Raw genomic sequence first — 19780 nt, forward strand, 5'->3', positions numbered from 1 at the left:
TGAATGTTTTTTTTTGTTCAAATTTGGCCATATCTTACTTTCAATCCTGTAACTCCAACCTTGATACAGTAGGATTTCCTTTCCAAGGCACATTTAATTTGTATGCTTTTCATTTCTTTTATCTTTCATTGCTTATCAATGTTTCTTTGCGTGAATATTTTCTTTTAATCTGAGGAAGATCACTTTTTACCTTGATATATTTTACAGTTTGGATGAAAACTGTTGGAACGTTTTAATTGGAAGTAAATTGGAAAATCTCATCACTTTCTGCCACCACCTATTTTATTTCTGTTAACTGTTCATCACAAATCCATATTACATAGAATATACACAGAAACAGACCATTCAACCCAACCAGTCCACGCTGGCATTTATACTCCACTCTCATCCTTCCTCATCCAGCTCCATCGGTATAAATTTGTGTACCCCTTCCCCCCTCAAATATTTGCATAGCTTCCCCTTAAATAATATTTGCCTCAGTTACTCAATGTGGTAGTGAACGCCGCATTCCTATTGTGTCGGATGTACAGATATAAAATTTCTAGCTCCACGATCCGGACCTTTAAGAATGGTTGCGAGGACATTGGATTTTCGGTCTGGATGGGTTAGGAGATTAGGATCAGCGTGGATAACGTGGGACAAACTGAGGAGGATGCAGTTTTCAGAGGGGGTTTAGGCGGAAGATCTGCCTCGGGAGTCCAACGCTGTGCCCGTAGTTTAAATATAAAGAATAAAATATGGAACAGCTCACCAGCCCCCTCCCCCTAGTGTTTTTAGTGTTTCCACGCAAGCCTTGTCACTGAACAGGGGCACTTTTAAGAGAATGTTTGACGTCATCAGTAGTTTGCGTGGGCAAATGGGCAGTCTTTGGTTTGGTGAAACCTCCAAAGCCTATGGACTCAGCTTGAATCCACCACATAAAAACTGGCAACGAGATAGGTGAACAGTGTTTGTGGGCACCCGAAGAAATAATAAATAATTGAAATCGGCGCTTCATGAAAACTGGTGATGGGGAGCTAAACAATATTTGGTGTCACCGGAGGAACCGAAAAATCTGAACTGAACAACCTTGGGCAGAAGCCCGCCCTGTGCTCCACCCAAAACGGACTCGGTAGCTGTGTGTAGCAAGTACCCTGCAACAACAAATTTAGAGCTGGGGTTACAAAACACAAAAGGAAACAGATTGAGCTCAGGTTGTGCAGCAGATCTAAAAGTCCCAACATTCCTGAGCATAATTGGGGAGAGGTGACATTTAGCCTCCTGAGGAGTCTAGTATAACCAGAAAAGCCAACACAAAAACATACCAAGAAATAGTGAAACTTTTGAGAGCCAATATTCACCTAAACCTTCAGTCATCACAGAAAGGATTAGGATTTATATACGCAACCAAGAAGGAGGTGAATCGGCTGCACAGTTTGTAGCTACCCTGAAAAGACTGATTGAACACTGCATTTGGGGATGTGTTATTGATGCCATTGAAGATGGATATTAGTCTGTGGTTTAAGGAGCGAAGCTACTCAAAAGTGTACCAAAGAGAACCTGACCTTAAAGAAAGCCTTGGAAGTTGCTGTATCCATGGAATTAGCAGCCAAAAAAGCTCAACAGTTGAGTTCAAGCAGAAGAATTCACAAGGCGGTGGTTTTTAAAATTAATTTAGAGTACCCAATTTTTTCCCCCCAATTAAGGGGCAATTTAGCTTGGCCAATCCACCTAACCTGCACATCTTTGTTTTGTGGGGGTGAAACCCACGCAGACACTGGGAGAATGTGCAGACTCCACACGGAGAGTGACCCGGGGCCAGGATTGAACCCGGGTCCTCAGCGCCTTAGTCAGCAGTGCTAACCACTGCGGCGGCTGAAGCTTCGATGCAAACGTCGACTCTCACTTGCCATATATGTGCAAACGCCAGGCACTCAGCAACAGATTGTTGGTGCGAAGACAGCATGTCCAGAAATTGTGACCGAAATAGCCACGTTGCACATGCTTGTTGGAAAAAGAAGCAAGTTTCAGTTGAAAGTTGCAGGAAGCAAGAGTTGAATAAAACAAATGGTAAGCTGAATCAAGGAAAAATTGTCCACGTGGTACGAATAAGTTTGTGAGAAGGAACTCGAATCAGAGTCCAAATACAGCTGTCACTAAATGTACTGGCTATTGGTGTCGCAACAAACTGACATTGGGTCGCAACTTTTTAAAAATTCATTTACGGGTTGTGGACGTCGCTGGTTAGGCCAACATTTATTGCCTATCTCTAGTTGCCCTTCAGAAGGTGATGATGAGCTGCCTTCTTGAACCTCTACAGCCCCTGAGGTGTAGTTACACCCACAGTGCTGTGAGGGAGGGAGTTCCAGAATTTTGCTCCAGCAACAGTGAAGGAACGGTGATACGTTTCAAAGTCAGGGGGGTGAGTGACCTGGAGGGGAACCTCTGGGTGCTGTGTTTCAGATACTGATGCTCTTGTCCTTCTAGATAGTAGCAGCCATGGGTTTGGAAGGTGTTGTCTAAGGGAACTCTGGTGAGTTACTGCAGTGCATCTTGTAGATGGTACAGACGGCGGCCACTGTTCATCGGTGGTGGAGAGTTTAAAATGTTTGTGGAAGGGAGAGCAATCAAGTGGGATGCTTTGACCTGGATGGCATCCAGCCTCTTGAGTGGTGTTGAAGCTGCACTCAACCAGGCAAGTAGAGACTATTCCATTACACAACTGGCTTTTGGTGGCTAAGCTTTGGGGGGTCAGGAGGTGGGTTACTCGCCTTGGGTTCCTAGCCTTTGACCTGCCCTGGTAGCCATAATATTAATATGGCAAGTCCAGTTTAGTTTCTGATCAATGGTAAGCCCCCAGGTTGATTGTGGGGAATTCAGCAAAGGTAATGCCATTGAATGTCAAGGGACGATGGTTAGATCCTCTCTTGTAGGTGAAGGTCATTGCCTGGCATTGTGTGATGTGTGATTGTCTGACTGAATGTAACTTACCACTTGTCAGCCCAAGCCTGGATATTGTCCAGGTCTTGCTGCATTTGGACATAGACTGCTTCATTATCTGAAGAGTTGCAAATGGTGCTGAACATTGTGCTGTCATCCGCAAACATCCCCAATTCTGATCTTATGATGGAAGGGAAGTAATTGATGAAACAGCTGAAGATGATTGGGCCTAGGACACCACCCTGAGGAACTCCTGCAGTGATGTCCTGGAGCTGAGGTGATTGACCTCCAACCATTAAAGATCTTCCTTCAGTTGGTGAAGATGGAGTTGGACACTGAGGCAGCTATCTCACTGGTGCCAGAGACACCATATCTCCTATATATTGCTCTGCATCCCTGAAAGGTAATGTTAAAATGTACACTGGAGAAGTGGTTCCGTTGAGGGGCCGTATTGATATGACAGTGCAATTAAATGACCAGACGGCAGATTTGTCCATGCACATAGTCAAATAGTCAAAGGGAATTATTCAACACCAATGGGAAGAACTTGGCCGGAAAAGATTAGATTAAATTGGGCCGAAGTAAATCTCAGAAGCATTCAGAACAAAGTCAATGAATTAACAGCGTAAATAGAAACAAAAGGGCATGATTTGGTGGCGATTACTGAAACATGGTTACTGGGAGACCAGGTCAGGGAATTAAATATTCAAGAGTACGCAGTATTTTGGAAAGTTAGGCAGAAAGGAAAAGGAGGTAGCGTAGCCCTGTTGGTGAGGAAAGGGATCAGTGCTGGAATGAGAAATGACATGAGCATTGGAGATCAAGATGTCGAATCGGTCTAGAGAGAAATAAGAAATAGCAACGGGAAGAAGTTTTTGGTAGGAGTAATCTATAGGTCCCCAAACAGTAGTTCCACAGTGGGGCATGATATAAACAGAAATACTGGGGGCTTGTAAGAAAGGGACAGCAATAATCATGGGTGATTTTAATAGGCAATAGACAGGAAGAATCAAATTGGCAAAGGTAGCCTGGTAGTATTAGAGATTGTTTTTGGAACAGTATGTTGGGAACCAACCAGGGAGCAGCCAACTCTGGATTTGGTATTGTGTAATGAGGAGGGATTAATTAATTACCTCATGGTTAAGGATTCTCTTGGGATTAGTGGCCATAGTCTGGTAGAATTCAAAATTCAGTTTGGGGGTGAGAAAGCGGAGTCCACACTTGCATTCTTGAATTAAACAAAGGAAATTACATAGGCTTGAGGACAGATTTGGCCTGAGTAGAAGGGCAGGAAGTCTAAAAGGTCGGACAGCTAATGAGCAGTGGCAGTTGTTTAAGGAGATACTCGACTCCTCACAACTAAAATATACCCCAGTGAGTAAGAAAGATGGTAAGAGCATCCATAGCTAAACAAGGAGGTCAAGGACAATATAAGGACAAAAACTAAGTTATACCGTGTTGCAAAGGCCAGTCGCAGGCTGCAAGATTTGGAAACCTTCAAGCATGAACAAAGTGTTACTAAAAATGTAATAAAAAGAGCTAAATAAATTATGAAAGAAAGCCAGCACAAAATATCAAAAAGGATAGCAAATTCTTCTGTAAGCACATAAAAGGGAAGAGAGTAGCTAAAGTAAATGATGGTCCCTTGGAAGATTAAACCGGAGAGTTAATAGTGGGGAACAGAAATGGCAAAGATGCTAAAGCAATACTTTGTCTTGGTTTTCATGGTGGAGGACACTAGCACCATTCCTATAGGAATGGGCAGTTCAGAAGTAATAGAAAGGGAGGAACCTGGAACAATCAGCATCAATAGGGAATCTGTACTCAACAAACGAATGGATTGAGGGCAGACATGTGCCCCAGGCCTGATGGCCTATATCCTAGGGCGTTAAAGGAAGTGGCAGCGTAGATAGTGGATCCATTGGTTTATATTCCAAAATTCCCTGGATATGGGAAAGGTTGCAGTGGATTGGAAAAATGCCAACGTAACACCCTTATTCAAAAGGGAGTGAGGCAGAATGTGGGAAATTACAGATCAGTTAGTTTAACATGCGTTGTTGGGAAATTGTTAGAAGCAATTATCATGGAACTAATATCAGGATATTTGGAAAGTCAAAACGCTATCCGTCAGAGTCAGCATGGTTTTATGAAGGGCAAATCATGTTTGACTAATTTGCTAGAGTTCTTTAACTGGAGTTAAGGCCAGGATTAGATTAGCCATGATCGAGTGGCAGAGCAGACTTGATGGGCCAAATAGTCTTATGCTACTCCTATATTTTATGACTGATTCCAAATCAGGCCTACCCAAAATCTTGCAGAAACATGCCATTGTCTTTGATGGTGAATTGAGAAGAATGAAGGATCTCTCACTAAAGCTGAAGATCAAGGAAGAAAGTCAGGTGAGATGTTTAAAGGCTAAGGCTTAAGAAGATTCACGCAATGCTGGTCCGAGACAATGCAAGAGCTCCAATGCGACTGCTTGGAGTCAGTGGACTGATTCATATTCAAGAACTCAGTGGCCAACCTGGACAAGCATGCCACCACAGTCACAGACTTCATCAGTAAATGTGGTGAAGATTGCGTCCCAAAGAAGGTAGTACGTGCGTTCCCCAACCGGAAACTACTCCCTACTGAAGTCCAGGTTTGAGGCGTTCAAGACCGGCAACCCTGACGTATACAAAGGGACGCCAAGACACCATACCACACTAAGCTAGAGTTACAGACGAACGGCACTGACTCTTGTCGGTTGTGGCAAGGCTTAAAGAATATAACGGCTACAAAGCCGAGTAGCATCTCCAGCAACAGAGCACTCCTCCCTAATAAACTCAATGCATTCTATACTTGTTTCGAGCAGGAAGCCAACAAACTGTTGTCAACTGCCCCAAGAGATCAACACCCATACCTACCATCACAGCCGTAGAAGTCTGAACGGCTTTCTCGAAAGTGAACCCATGGAAAGCAATGGGTCCTGACGAAGTCCCGGTTGTGCACTCAGATCCTATGGGGACCAATTGGCTGATGTGCTTGCAGACACCTTCAACCCCTCCCTACTCCATTAGGAGGATCCCACCTGCTTCAAAAAACCAACCATCATACCGGTCCAAAGAAGAACCTGGCAATGTGCCTTAACGACTATAATCCCATGGCCTTGACATCTATCATTATGAAGTGTTTTGAGAGGTTTGCCATGGAATAGTAGAATCCCTACAGTGTCAAAGAAGGCTGTTCGCTCATCGAGTCTAAACTGGCCCTTCGAATGAGCACTCCACCCATGTTCTCTTCCCCCGTCCAAACCGCCCTATCCCCATAACCTCATAACCTAACCACATCCCTGGACATCTGAGGGGCAATTTATCATGGCCAATCTACCTAACCTGCACATCTTTGGACTGTGGGAGGAAACCGGAACACTCGGAAGAAACCCACGCAGACACGAGGAGACCGTGCAAACTTCACACAGTTGCCCAAAGCCAGAATTGAATCGGGGTCCCTGGTGCTGTGAGGCAGCAGTGATAACCACTGTGCCACTCTGCCACCGCATATGATGTGTCATGAAACACATGGGGCAGCACGTTAGCATGGTGGTTAGCATAAATGCTTCACAGCTCCAGGGTCCCAGGTTCGGTTCCCGGCTGGGTCACTGTCTGTGCGGAGTCTGCACGTCTTCCCCGTGTGTGCGTGGGTTTCCTCCGGGTGCTCCGGTTTCCTCCCACAGTTCAAAGATGTGCGGGTTAGGTGGATTGGCCATGCTAAATCGCCTGGTGTCCTAAAACGTAAGGTGGGGGTTGTTGGGTTACGGGTATAGGGTGGATAAGTGGGTTTGAGTAGGGTGATCATTGCTCGGCACATCGAGGGCCGAAGGGCCTGTTCTGTGCTGTACTGTTCTATGTTCTACATCAACTCCATACTTCCAGAATACCTTGATCCATTACAATTTAGTTAAGTGGGGTTACTAGGTTCCGGGGATAGGGTGGAGGTGTGGGCTAAGGTAGGATGCTCTTTCCAAGTACTGGTGCAGACTCGATGGGCTGAATGGCCTCCTTCTGCACAGTAAATTCTGTGTGTGTGTGTGTGTGTGTGTGTGTGTGTGTGTGTGTGTGTGTGTGTGTGTGTGTGTGTGTGTGTGTGTGGAGCTTGCACATTCTTCCCGTGTTTGCATACTGCCACAATCAATGAATTTGCATACTGCCACAATCAGTCCACAGCAGACACTATCTCCTTGGGCCTGGAGCATCTCGACAACAAGGACTCCGATGTCAGATTCCTATTCATTGACTACAGAGTCACCTCAACACCATAATCCCAGGCAAGCTCATATCCAAATTTCAAAACCTAGGACTTGGCTCCTCCCTCTGCAACTGGATCCTCAACTTCTTTTTTTTTCCCTTAAGTTTAAAGTACCCAATTATTATTTTATTCCAGTATAGGGGCAATTTAGCATGACAAATTCACCTACCCTGCACATCTTTGGGTTGTGGGGTTGAGACCCATGCAAACACGGGAAGAATGTGCAAGCTCCACACACACACAGTAACCCAGGACTGGGATCGAACCCGGGTCCTAAGCACTGAGGCAGCAATGCTGACCACTACGTCACGGTGCCAGCCGAATCCTCAACTTCTTGACTCATGGACCACAATCAGGCAGGATAAACGACATCACCTCCACGGTAGTCCACAATGCTGGGGGTCACCTCCATGGTAGTCCACAATACTGGGGGCCCACCCAAGGCTGCGTACATATCCTCCTACTTAGAACATAGAACAGTACATAGAACAGTACAGCACAGAACAGGCCCTTCGGCCCTCAATGTTGTGCCGAGCCATGATCACCCTACTCAAACCCACGTATCCACCCCATACCCGTAACCCAACAACCCCCCCCCCCTTAACCTTACTTTTATTAGGACACTATGGGCAATTTAGCATGGCCAATCCACCTAACCCGCACATCTTTGGACTGTGGGAGGAAACCGGAGCACCCGGAGGAAACCCACGCACACGGGGAGGACGTGCAGACTCCACACAGACAGTGACCCAGCCGGGAATCGAACCTGGGACCCTGGAGCTGTGAAGCATTTATGCTAACCACCATGCTACCCTGCTGCCCTTAAATGACCGCGGCAGGACTCGAACCTGCAATCTTCTGATGTCGTCATCAAATTCACCGAAGTCAGACGACTTATCCATTAGGCCACGAGGCCACTGTATACAGTGTATACTGTACTCCTTATACACACACGACTGTGAGATAAAATTCGGAACCAATCCATTTACAAGTTTGCTGATGACACAACCAGAGTGGGTCGGATCTCAGACAATGATGAGTCACAGTACAGGAGGGAGATAGAGAACCTAGAGGCAACAATCTCTTCTTCAATGTCAGCAAAACTAAGGAGAGTTGGTCATCTACTTCAGGAGAGTCATTCACACCCCTGTCTGTATCACTGGTGCCCAGGTGGAGATGATTGACAGCTTCAAGTTCCTACGTGCAGGAATCAGTACTGGGCCACCCACATCGACGCTACGACCAAGAAAACACAACAGCGCCGCTACGTGCTCAGGAAACTAAGGAAATTTGGCATGTCCACATTGACTCTCACATCATAGAAAGCATCCTATATTGCTGCATCACAGCTTGGTTTGGCAATTGCTCGGCCCAAGACTGTAAGAAACTACAGAGAGTTGCAAACACAGCTCAGTCCATCATGCAAACCCGCCTCCCATCCATTGACTCTGTCCACACCTCCCGCTGTCTTGGCAAAGCAGGCAATATAATCAAAGATCCCTCCCAGCCGGGTTATTCTCTCTTCCAACCTCTTCCGTCAGGCAAGTGATACAAAATTCTGAGAACATGCACTAACAGATTCAAAAACAGCTTCTTCCCCACAATTACGAGACTCCCGAATGACCGGCCCTCTTATGGACTGAACTGATCTCTCTAAGTAACTTCTGTACTATTGTAGCACTATACTCCTTATGCTTCACTCTATGTCTATGTATTTACATTGTGTATTTATCATATGTCCTATATTTTTCATGTATGGTACGATCTATCTCAATTGTATGCAGTACAATGCTTTTCACTGTACCTCTGTAGATGTGACAATCAATCTAAATCTAAAGGCTAGGTCAGTGCTGTACATAATCAGACCTAAGGTAGAGGCAGAATTTGAATGGCTGATCAAAACCAGAGTCCTTGAATCTGGTAATGTGAGTGATTGGGCTATACCGATCATACCCGTGATGAAAAAAGATGAATCAGAACTTTTTTGTGGTGATTTTAAAGTCACCATTAATCCTGCATTGTGTGCAGAGCAGTATCTGCCCCCGATTGATGACTATTTGTTGGGTTGGCTGGAAGCCAAGATTTTGGTAAAACTGGTTTAGACTCGATGAGCGAACAGCCTTCTTTGGCACTGTAGGATTCTACGATTCCATGGCCAACCTCTCAAAACACTTGCTAATGATAGATGCCAAGGCCATGGGATTATAGTCGTTAAGGTACATTGCCTGGTTTATCTTTGGACCAGAATGATGGTGGCCTTTTTGAAGCAGGTGGGATCCTCCTAATGGAGTGAAGCATGTCTTCAAATGAATGTGGATCAGGATTCACAACCGTTTTTGACGATAAAAAGGGTTATTTCAAGAAAAAAGATTACCATTTGACATTACTCCAGTGCCATTGTTGTTCCAACAAACCAATGGATAAAATCTTAAGTGAATTAAATGAAGTCCTGTGTTACCTGGATGACATCTTGGTGGCTGGAAAGAATGAGGAAGAATATAATAATCTTTATTAGTGTCACAAGTTGGCTGTGGGAGGAAATCCATGCAGACACGATGAGAACATGTAGACGCCACACAGACACTGACCCAAGCTACGAATCGAACCTGGGTCTCCGGTGCTGTGAAGCAACTGTGCTACAACACCTCTGCCACACTCCAGAGATTAGAAGATTATGGATTAAGAGTCTGAAAAAAACAATTGTGAATTTTTCCTATCTTCAATTGAATATCTGGGCCATGTTATTGATGTCAAGGGACTGCATAAGTCGCTTTCAAGGCACCAACTGCTCAGAATGTTAACCAACTTTGGTCTTTCTTTGGTTTAATAAATTACATCGGAAGGTTTCTCCCTAATCTGGCAACTATTTTAAACCCTTTCACAATCTACCGTGTCAAAATAAAAAGTGGAAAAGGGATCGATGTCAGAAAGCATTCGTGCAAGCTAAAGAGGCTTACTCAAATCAGAAGGCTTGACACATTTTGATCAAAATTTACCCCGCAACTGAAATGTGATCCCTCACTTTAAGGGACTGGGGAGGTTGTTTCCCACAAAATGTCCACAAGTGAAGAAAAGCCGATAGCCCTCAAGTTGAGGATGTAGCATAAAGAGGAATGATGCTCAGATAGAGAAAGGAACCCTCGGAATCATTGGAATAAAACTGTTCTACCAATTCCTATATAGTTGGAAAATCACTTTATTGACAGACCATCATCCAGTAACAATGTTTTTTGGACCTCATACCGGGATTCCATCACTGCCAGCCAGCAGAACGCAGAGGTGGGTATTGCTCTTGTCAGCACACACTTTATGTATCATCAGTCAAACCTTCATGGGAATGCAAATGGACTCTCCTGACTACCCTTACCAAATATTTCACTGATAAAGTTTGTGTGGAATTCCACCCAGGACTTTAGGCAGATTGTCTCTTCTGGGGAATGAGAGTCGTCATTATTATTCACCATTATTCAGAAATTATGTATTAAACCATTACACGAAGGCCACTGAGATGTTGTAAGGAGGAAGGAGATCGACAGGAGCTATTTTTAGTCACCGAGGCTAGATGTCGAAATCAAGGAGAAGACTGGAATGTACCAGTCTTGCGCAAAAGTGTGGAACCTGCTGCCATTCGCCTCTTTGCACCTGTTGATTACTTCAGACCATTTGAAGCACACATTTTTCTCATTGTAGTCTATGCCCATTCGAAATGCCATCATGAAGTCAACGTCGGAGAAACCAATTGAGATTTGAAATTTTCAGCAGATTTGTTTACCCTGAACAACTGGTGAGCAATAATGGACCGCAGTTCATATCTCGAAGAGTTCATAAACTACTTGAAAGAGAATGGAATTCAACGCTTTGGTACCGCTCCTTATCACATGGCCACAAATGGGCTGGCAAAACGTTTTGTACAGACGATGAAACATTTGTTAACCGTAACCAGCGAACAAGGTATATTGTTTAAACGTTTGAATCAATTCCTGCTCGGGTATAGGAATGCAGTGCATTCAACAACCAAGTTTCTCCAGCATTGCTAATGGTTAAACATCAACTATGTACAGCATTCGATTTGGTAAAGTGGATTCCCGCTATCATCATAGCACAGACAGGACCAATCTCCTACACTACAAATCCGCCAGAAGTAGAGCTGAAAAGTCCATATCCATATGTGCCAAAAAACGACCTGGGCCTTCCTGAGAATCAATTAGGGAAACCACACTTCATTTGCGAATCAAGCACCGAGCCAATCTCCAATCACTCCGTCGACTCCAGTTAAGATAATGACTGACGACATTCCTACCAAGCTAAAGACACCAGGAGGTTGCAGCAAGTACTAAAAGCAGACGCCTGATGTTCGTCAGAAACACACACACAATGGCGGCCATGGAACGTCTGATGTATTGATTGTTGTTGATTGATTGTTCATGGTGCTAATTGATAATGTTATACTGTTTATTGTGTCAGGGACCTTTGATTTAAAGGGGGAGGAAATGCTGTGACTTCAGTGCTTTTTGTGTTTCCTCACAAGTGGCCCTGGAACTGAACAGGGACACTTTAAGAGCTCGCTTGAGCGATGTTATCTCTCATTGGCGTGGGCAAATGGGTCGTCTAACATCGTAGCCTATAGTGTTAATATCTTCCCAATAAAGCTCTATGTTTTGGTTCAACCTCCAAGGCCTGCAAACTTAATCTTGAATCCACCACACCTGCTCTCCCCCCCCCCCCCCCCCCCCGCGCACACACACTCCCCATGCCATACCTATGCCACCTCATGCCTCTACCCTCCACATAACCCCCCCATACACTCCATGCCACTCTATGTCCCTGCGTCCACTCGCATGGCTCATTACAGCATCTCTACCAATGTAGTGCAACTCATGCCTTCCCCATGACCTCACCCTTTGCATTTGCACCTATCGTAACAACTCACCTGGCATCTATCCTGGACAGGCATAAGGACCAATGCAGAGATTAGATAGAATAAAGTTCTATCAAATAAAATTGAAGCTTCACTATATTGGAAAAAAAACTTCTCATAACCCAATTACTACATTTACATCCCTTCAACTACAAAAAGCTTTATAAGAAAGTGCACCAATACCTGACAACAACAAGCAGTGGAATTTATAGTCCAACATGAAAGAGCTTATTACTATTTGTATCTGCCAATCAGATGGTGAATTGATAAGCGCCCTTCTGTGATAATGGATGGTTGTGAAATTAAGCATGCGGCGCTAATCCAATAGTAGAAACCCTCAAGCTTCTGTCAACAGACAAAATAAAATAGCAAGCATTAAATTTTTCATGTTTTCAGGGCTTTTATATGCTTTGACAGCTTGACAACGCCCTCTAACAGATAATTTTTGTAGGTTCTTATGTTTCCAATGAATTTGATAGCAATGGGTTAAAGCACATTTTGCAAACATTTGTGCATACCGTTAACAATTTCAAGGTGTACCTGACCTCCCCAAAGTGCAGCTTATCTCCCCCAAAGATCTGCCGGGACGATATCCAAAGGGGTACCCTAACTATCCAAACGAGTCCATAAAGCTCAGACCTGCTCTTACTGGGTTTGATTCCTGCCGTGGGTGACTGTGTGGAGTTTGAACGTTCTCCTCGTGTCTGCGTGAATTTCCTCCGGGTGCTCCAGTTTCTTCCCACAGTCCAAAGAATGTATAGGTCATGTGGAGTTGTGGGGAGTGGGTCTAGATAGAGTGCTCTTTTGGAAAGTCAGTGCAGACTCAATGGTCCGAATGGTCTCCTTCTGCACTGTAGGGTTTCTATGGGTACCTGGCCTAATCTAAATACTGTGGGTTTCACACTCCTGGCCTATCAAAATCACACTTCAATGGAGGCAGCTGATAATTTAAATGGCCAGCTGCCCCCATAAACTGCATATATGCAAACCCTGCCCCGACTTCAATCACTCTCTCAAAAATGAGAAGAGCCTCTCTGCCGTGGCGAAAATCTGGGCTACTGTGTCTCCTCAATTAAAATCTTTCACAAAGGCACGTATTGGGTCACCCCTTGGCTTTCTCTTTTCAAATGTAAAGAGTCTAGCCTGTTCATTCTTTCCTGATAATTAAAAACACGCATTTTTGGTATCATCCTTGTAAATCTTTTTTACACCCTCCCTAGTTCCATTATATTTCTTTTTTCACTACGGTGACCAAACTGCCTGCTTTACTTGTGGCCTAACTTAAGGTTTACTACAATTTATCTACTTTTTAATTCTCTAGAAATAAACTCCCAATGTGCTTTCTTTATGGTCTTATTAACCTGCATCATGACTTTGTGATTTGTGTGATATCTTTTCATTTTCTTAGTAAAATGTTAAACCCCACACCTCTGTTGAAACTCATTTGCCATTTATATGCCCGTTCTGTGCGTTTAGTTTCTTGCAGTTCTTCTCTGTGTTGACTATTCCCCCAAATTTATGTTTTTCAATCCAAAGTCTAAAATGTTGATGTGAATTGTGAACAACCGTAGCCCCAGTGCTGCTGCTTGTGGGACCTGTTTCCCACTTGCTGCCATTCTGAATAGCTACCCTTTAACCCTACTCTCTGCCTTCTGTTTTGCAATCAACTTGCTACCCATTATAGAACATAGAACAGTACAGCACAGAACAGGCCCTTCGGCCCTCAATGTTGTGCCGAGCCATGATCACCCTACTCAAACCCACGTATCCACCCTATACCCGTAACCCAACAATCCCCCCTTAACCTTACTTTTATTAGGACATTAAGGGGCAATTTAGCATGGCCAATCCACCTAACCCGCACATCTTTGGACTGTGGGAGGAAACCGGAGCACCCGGAGGAAACCCACGCACACAGGGGGAGGACGTGCAGACTCCACACAGACAGTGACCCAGCCGGGAATCGAACCTGGGACCCTGGAGCTGTGAAGCATTTATGCTAACCACCATGCTACCCTGCTGCCCCTATGCTACTTGTTTCCTGACCCTGCATGCTCTGGCCTTATTTATTATCCGTTATCTTATCAAAAGCCTCTAGGAAATCTGGATGTAATACATCCACTATAATACATTGTGACTTTAAATAGAAATTAAACATCTTCCATTCGTCTTGATTCTGCAAATTTAAACTCCAGGAGCTGAAGAAATTAATTGCCCTTAATAAAAATGAAAGCAAGAATTACACAATCTTTCCTCCTTGGGAAACTTCTTAGAACAGAAACCTTTACTGTGACAGTTTAAATAGTTCTGTTCCTCCCACCAGCTAACTGTGGCCAATTGACTGATTTCAACATAACATTCAGAGAGACACATTAAGCACAACTATCCTTGTACTGCATGATTTTTAATGTTTCTGCACACTGAAAATTCAGGATAACAGCATGAAACTTAGCATATCAGAAAAACGTTCATTACGTTTAAGTTTGCAAATATTCCCAAGATAATGGCTGGTAATACATTTCATCCAGATTTCCTAACCTGTGAAGTCTGTATCGTGGTAAGCAATTTATTTGCATAATTTCAGTTGGCCCAATTTGCACAATAGCTGAATTGAAAATATAAAACTGTGATGTTGCAAGCTTTAGTGAAACCAAATCCTCTGATGTTTTGTCCCTATATTCAACTGCTTTCCAACAAATTTTTTAAAAATGTTTATTTTTACACATCATTTATGAAGACTTTTTATGTTCCATTTTTGTGTGTTCTTTGTTGACTTACCTCCATGACCTATCTAATATATCCTTACCTTTCTATCCATAATTTTGCTGATTTGGGCAGCTCTGGGTCCTGATTCCTGCTCAATTGGTATAGAAGAGTAATTCTGGTATGTTAACACTCTTTACTGTTTTCCCTTTGTATGAATTTGAGTGCAAGTCAGTTATTGTGTTTTCACTTGTGTGCATAAAAACGGTTAAAATAAATTCGAGCTGTCCTTCTTGGGTGACCCTTTCCAGGCGATAACGTCACAGCCTCCCCAGCCCCCTAACTTCTTCCAGCTCTGAAACCTTGTCACTTTGCAGTTTGTACTCTTTGCCTTGTCTAAATGCAGCTCTTTCAGAAGGCCAACCTGCTGTTGCTATGGTACTCTTCAATCCCCCTCCTGATCACTCAGCTCCCCTATTAATACTCCCCTTCCACTGCCACCCATCATAAACTCCCAATTGTCCGAAATGTAGCTGTCCCCAGTTTCACTGGTCCATCATTTCCATTTTTGTTGCCTTATGTTATTTCTGTCTCCAATGCAATAGTAAAATCTTGTCTCCAAATCCCTCCATGACTTTGCTGCTCCCCCTCTCTCATGCATCAGCATTGGCTGAAAGAGCCATAGTCAATTTGGCCCTACTCTCCAACAATCCTTCACAACACCCTCTAATCTTTCAACCTAACCTTCCACTTCCCCCTCGCATAGTCTTTGTGGATTAGACACCTTTTGAGATGGAGTCCCTGCTTGCAGTCCTCTCCTAAGTTTCTGATTAGCCGGTTCCAGGGTTCCGGGTTCGATTCCCGCTTGTCTGTGCAAAGTCTGCATGTTCCCCCCGTGTCTGCATGGGTTTCCTCTCGGTGCTCCGGTTTCCTCCCACAAGTCCTGAAAGACGTGCTTGTTAGGTGGATTGGACATTCTGAATTCTCCCTCGGTGTTCCCAAACAGGCACCGGAGTGTGGCGACTCGGGGATTTTACCGTAAGCCTACTTGTAACGCTAATAAAGATTATTATTATTTCCTGTTCCTTGCATGGGAAGGGCAGAAGTTGTTGATTACTGCTGTGCTTCGTTTCAAAGCAGTGACATTGCTGCTCAACCAGTGCTAATAAACTTCAAAGCCACAACCTGTCCATCACCAAGACCACCTTTGCTACATCACTCGATTACCCCCTCTTGCCACAGAAACCTGTTATCCATGAGGTTGGCAATTTTAATCTTCATTATTGCAGTGGGCAATTAGGGATGGACAATAAATGCAGGCAAGCCAATGATGCCATAAAGAAATAAAAGTCATACATCACCTCCTCACTTCACCCTGCTGATAGAGAACCTACAGGAGTCTTGGCCCACCTCTATAGAATTCCTTCCTGAATTTCCACTTGTCTTTCCAATATTTATAAACCTCAACAAAAATCGTCTCTTACACCGTGAATTATAGTCTATTTCCTTTATCTACCTTTTTTTCTCTTTTTCCCCCAACCCCCCTCTTTCCAACAGCCCCTCAAACCCCCCCCCCCCCCCCCCCCACCCAACCTAAAAGCCCATTGGGACATTTTCTACATTGAAAGGGAACCCATATTCTGTGCTATCTGTAACTTCAGCATATTTGAAGCATTTGTTTTTTGATTTTCGCTTGATAATCCAATCAAAATTTTTAAGACAATGTCCTAAAGATACATTGTATGTGATGCACATTTTGAACTGAGTTGCCACAAACAGCACTCTGTATGCTGCAGTACCCAAAATACACGTTCTGCTATTCCAAATTATGCCTCCATTGAAACCAAACTGTAAACAATGAAGGCCAGCACTGGTTAAAAAATACAATGGACTAATGTCTGCTGATACTTACGAAATAAAATTTTTGTGAATTAATAGATTTTCTTCTTTCATTCTGTTGGAAGTGGAGAGCAGAAAATTAGTACCCAGAAGATGAGAAATTCTTAGTTTGTCTTTAAAAGGCTTCACCAATTACACTTCAAAAAAACATCAAAATTTCTGTTTGCTTACCATACTCAGTGGGTTTATTTTAACAAACGATGCCAAACCTATCCAGAGTTTAATTGAGCCATAGGGATAGGCACCCTCTCCGTTTTGATCCTAGCTTTGCACTAGTTGATTATTTTGAGTTGAGGTGCAATAAAATTTGACATTTAACTTCATGAAAGCCAAAATCAGCCTGTTACTCAGAAACTCCTGCTCGAAGGATGGGCTTGTGTAGAAGCAAAGACAGAATGAGTTTGTGTGTGATGGCCTCCATGATCAAATCGTTTGGCTGGTATTCATTGTCCACATAAATGAATGAAGAATGGCCGCCTGGGATGGACATTGGAGTGTTATTAGCTGCTGTGTGACTGCCCATTCATGAGAGGTCCATTGGTGACTTTGCAGTTGGAGTTCAGCACACAAAGGCCCCTATATAACTGTAGCTCATCAGAGGAATACTGCTGATTTTGATGTAAACACTCCAGCACAAGGAGGGTCATCAGTACCTGTGTAACTGCCACAGGGACCTGTGTAACTATGGTGCACTAGTGCCTGAGTGATTGTACCCCTGTACTAGAACTTGTGCAAATACCATCAGGATAGATGGGTCACTATTGAATGTTTAGCAGCAATACCCTGGTCCAGAGGTGTGCTGCCTGTGAAAATTTACCCAGTGTGGAAGAACCGTCAATGCCTCTGAAACTATCGCAGGAGGGGGTGAACTTGGCAATGTAAAGAAAACTGAGTCATTTTGTTTTCTGACTGCTGTATGCTGCTCGTTACAGGTTCAGTCATTTCTGAATAATTTATATAATCTCCTGATTCTGAAAAGCTCATATTTTTGATTATTAACTTACGATGTTCTTGGCTACACTGAAGAACTTGTGTCCTGTATCTTAGAATAGATTTTGTTTGAGGTACTTTACACTTCCACCTGGGGAGACATCTCACGTTCTACAGGTCTCTTCTATGCTCTCTCTGTGTTCTGGTCAATGTTCAGTTCAGCCTCTGAAGACAAGGCCAGCATTTTCCTGACACAGGGTAAGTCCTGACCTCAGGACCAAGTAGTAGGTGAGGAGGAGTCAGTGGATGTGATTTATTTTTACTTTCAGAAGACTTTCGACAAGGTCCCTCTTAAGAGATTGTTTAAAGTAACGTGCATGGAATTGGGGGTAGTGTATTGGGATGGATAGAAAACTGGTTGATATCAGGAAACAAAAGAGTAGGAATAAACTGGTCTTTCCAAATGGCAGGTGGAGTACTAGGCCTATGTTATTAATAATATATATTAATGATTTAGATGAGGGAACTAAATGTAATATCTCCAAATTTGTAGACCGTTGGATGGGAGAGTGAGGTGTGAGGAGGATGCACAGATGCTTCAGTTTGATTTAGAAAAGTCGAGTGAGTGGGCAAATGCATAGCAGGTGCAGTATTATGTGGATAAATGTGAGGTTATTCACTTTGGTAGCCAAAACAGGAAGGCAGTTTATTGTCTGATGAGGTACAGATTGAGAGGGGAGAATACGCAACAAACTTAGTCCTTGTATAGCAGCACGGTAGCACAGTGGTTAGCGCAGTGCTTCACAGTGTCGGGGACCCGGTTCGATTCCTGGCTTGGGTCACTGTCTGTGCGGGGTCTGCACGTTCTTCCCCCTGTCTGCGTGGGTTTCCTCCGGGTGCGCTGCTTTCCTCCACAAGCCCCGAAAAACGTACTTCTTAGGTGAATTGGACACTGAATTCTCCCTCAGTGTACCCGAACAGGCGCTGTAGTGTGGCGACTAGGGGATTTTCACAGTAACCTCATTGCAGTGTTAATGTAAGCCTACTTTCGACAGTAATAAAGATTATTATTATACACCAGTCGCTGAAGGTAAACATGCAGGTGTAGCAGGTAGTAAAGAAGGCAAATGGTATACAATAAAAACAGAAAATGCTGTAAAATCTCAGCAGGTATGAAAGCATCTGTGGAGAGAGAACAGAGTCAACATTTGAGTCAAAGCTGACAAAGAGTCATCCAGACTCGAAATGTTAGCTCTCTTCTCTCTGCAGATGCTGTCAGACCAGATGAGATTTTCCAGCATTTTTTCCTGTTGTTTAAGCTTCCAGCATTTGCAATAATTTACTTTTGACTTGAGGCAAGTGTTAAGTTGGCCTTCGTGGTGAGAGAATTCAAGCCCAGGAACAGGGATACTTTGCTGAAATTATACAGGACCTTGCTGAGGCCATGCCTGGAATATTGTGTGCAGTTTTGGTCTCTTTATCTGAGGAAGGATGTTCTTGCTATAGAGAGAATGCAGCAAAGGTTTACCAGACTGATTCCTGGGATGGGAGGACTGGCATATGAGTATAGAGTCGGTGAGGGTAATATTAGCTGGAGTTTAGAAGAATGAGGGGGAATCTCATAGATACCAATACATTTCTAATGGGATTACACCGGATAAATGCAGGAAGGATGTTCCGAATGATGGAACATTGTGGGCGGGATTCTCTGTCGGCTGACTCCAGAATCGGGAGACACAATTGGGCGGAGAATCGGTTTTGACTCCGAAATCGTGGCGGGTGCCAGTTTCACTCCAAAACGCAGTTCTCCGTGCCTCGATGGCGACGTCAATGCGTTCCACTCCTCACGTATAGTAAACGCCGCTTGCATATTATCAGTAGGCCTGACCCGGTATTTTTCAGGGCCTCTCCAATTCTCCGCCTCCACTGGGGCGAATTTCCAACGGCGAGGTTCCTTTGTGCTTTCAAAAATCATCAAACAGGTGCTGTGGCTGCTTGAGGGGGAGAGATGGGGGTATGGAAAGTGTCCACATTAGTGTGCTGACAGTTGTGCCGCTGGCTGGGGGGAGTAGCAAGGGATGGCCAAGAACTGGGCTGTGGGGTTGGGCAGATGGGTCATTGTTG

At 44.0% G+C, this 19780-nt stretch overlaps 1 protein-coding gene across 3 annotated transcripts in view; it reads left to right on the forward strand.

Annotated features, from left to right (window-relative positions):
• Positions 1-19780, forward strand: part of LOC119977973 (E3 ubiquitin-protein ligase MGRN1-like) — a 240884-nt gene that overhangs the window by 216140 nt on the left and 4964 nt on the right. The window contains exon 16 of one of the 3 annotated variants that reach the window (XM_038819223.1): positions 14963-15008. The exons of the other annotated variants lie outside the window; for them this stretch is intronic. Coding sequence (XP_038675151.1) covers positions 14963-15003 — 41 coding nt within the window. The 3' untranslated portion in view covers positions 15004-15008. The remainder of the gene's footprint in view (positions 1-14962; positions 15009-19780) is intronic. 3 annotated transcript variants of the gene reach the window in all.

The sequence above is a fragment of the Scyliorhinus canicula genome, chromosome 15, assembly GCF_902713615.1.
Source record: "Scyliorhinus canicula chromosome 15, sScyCan1.1, whole genome shotgun sequence".
Lineage (NCBI taxonomy): Eukaryota > Metazoa > Chordata > Chondrichthyes > Carcharhiniformes > Scyliorhinidae > Scyliorhinus > Scyliorhinus canicula.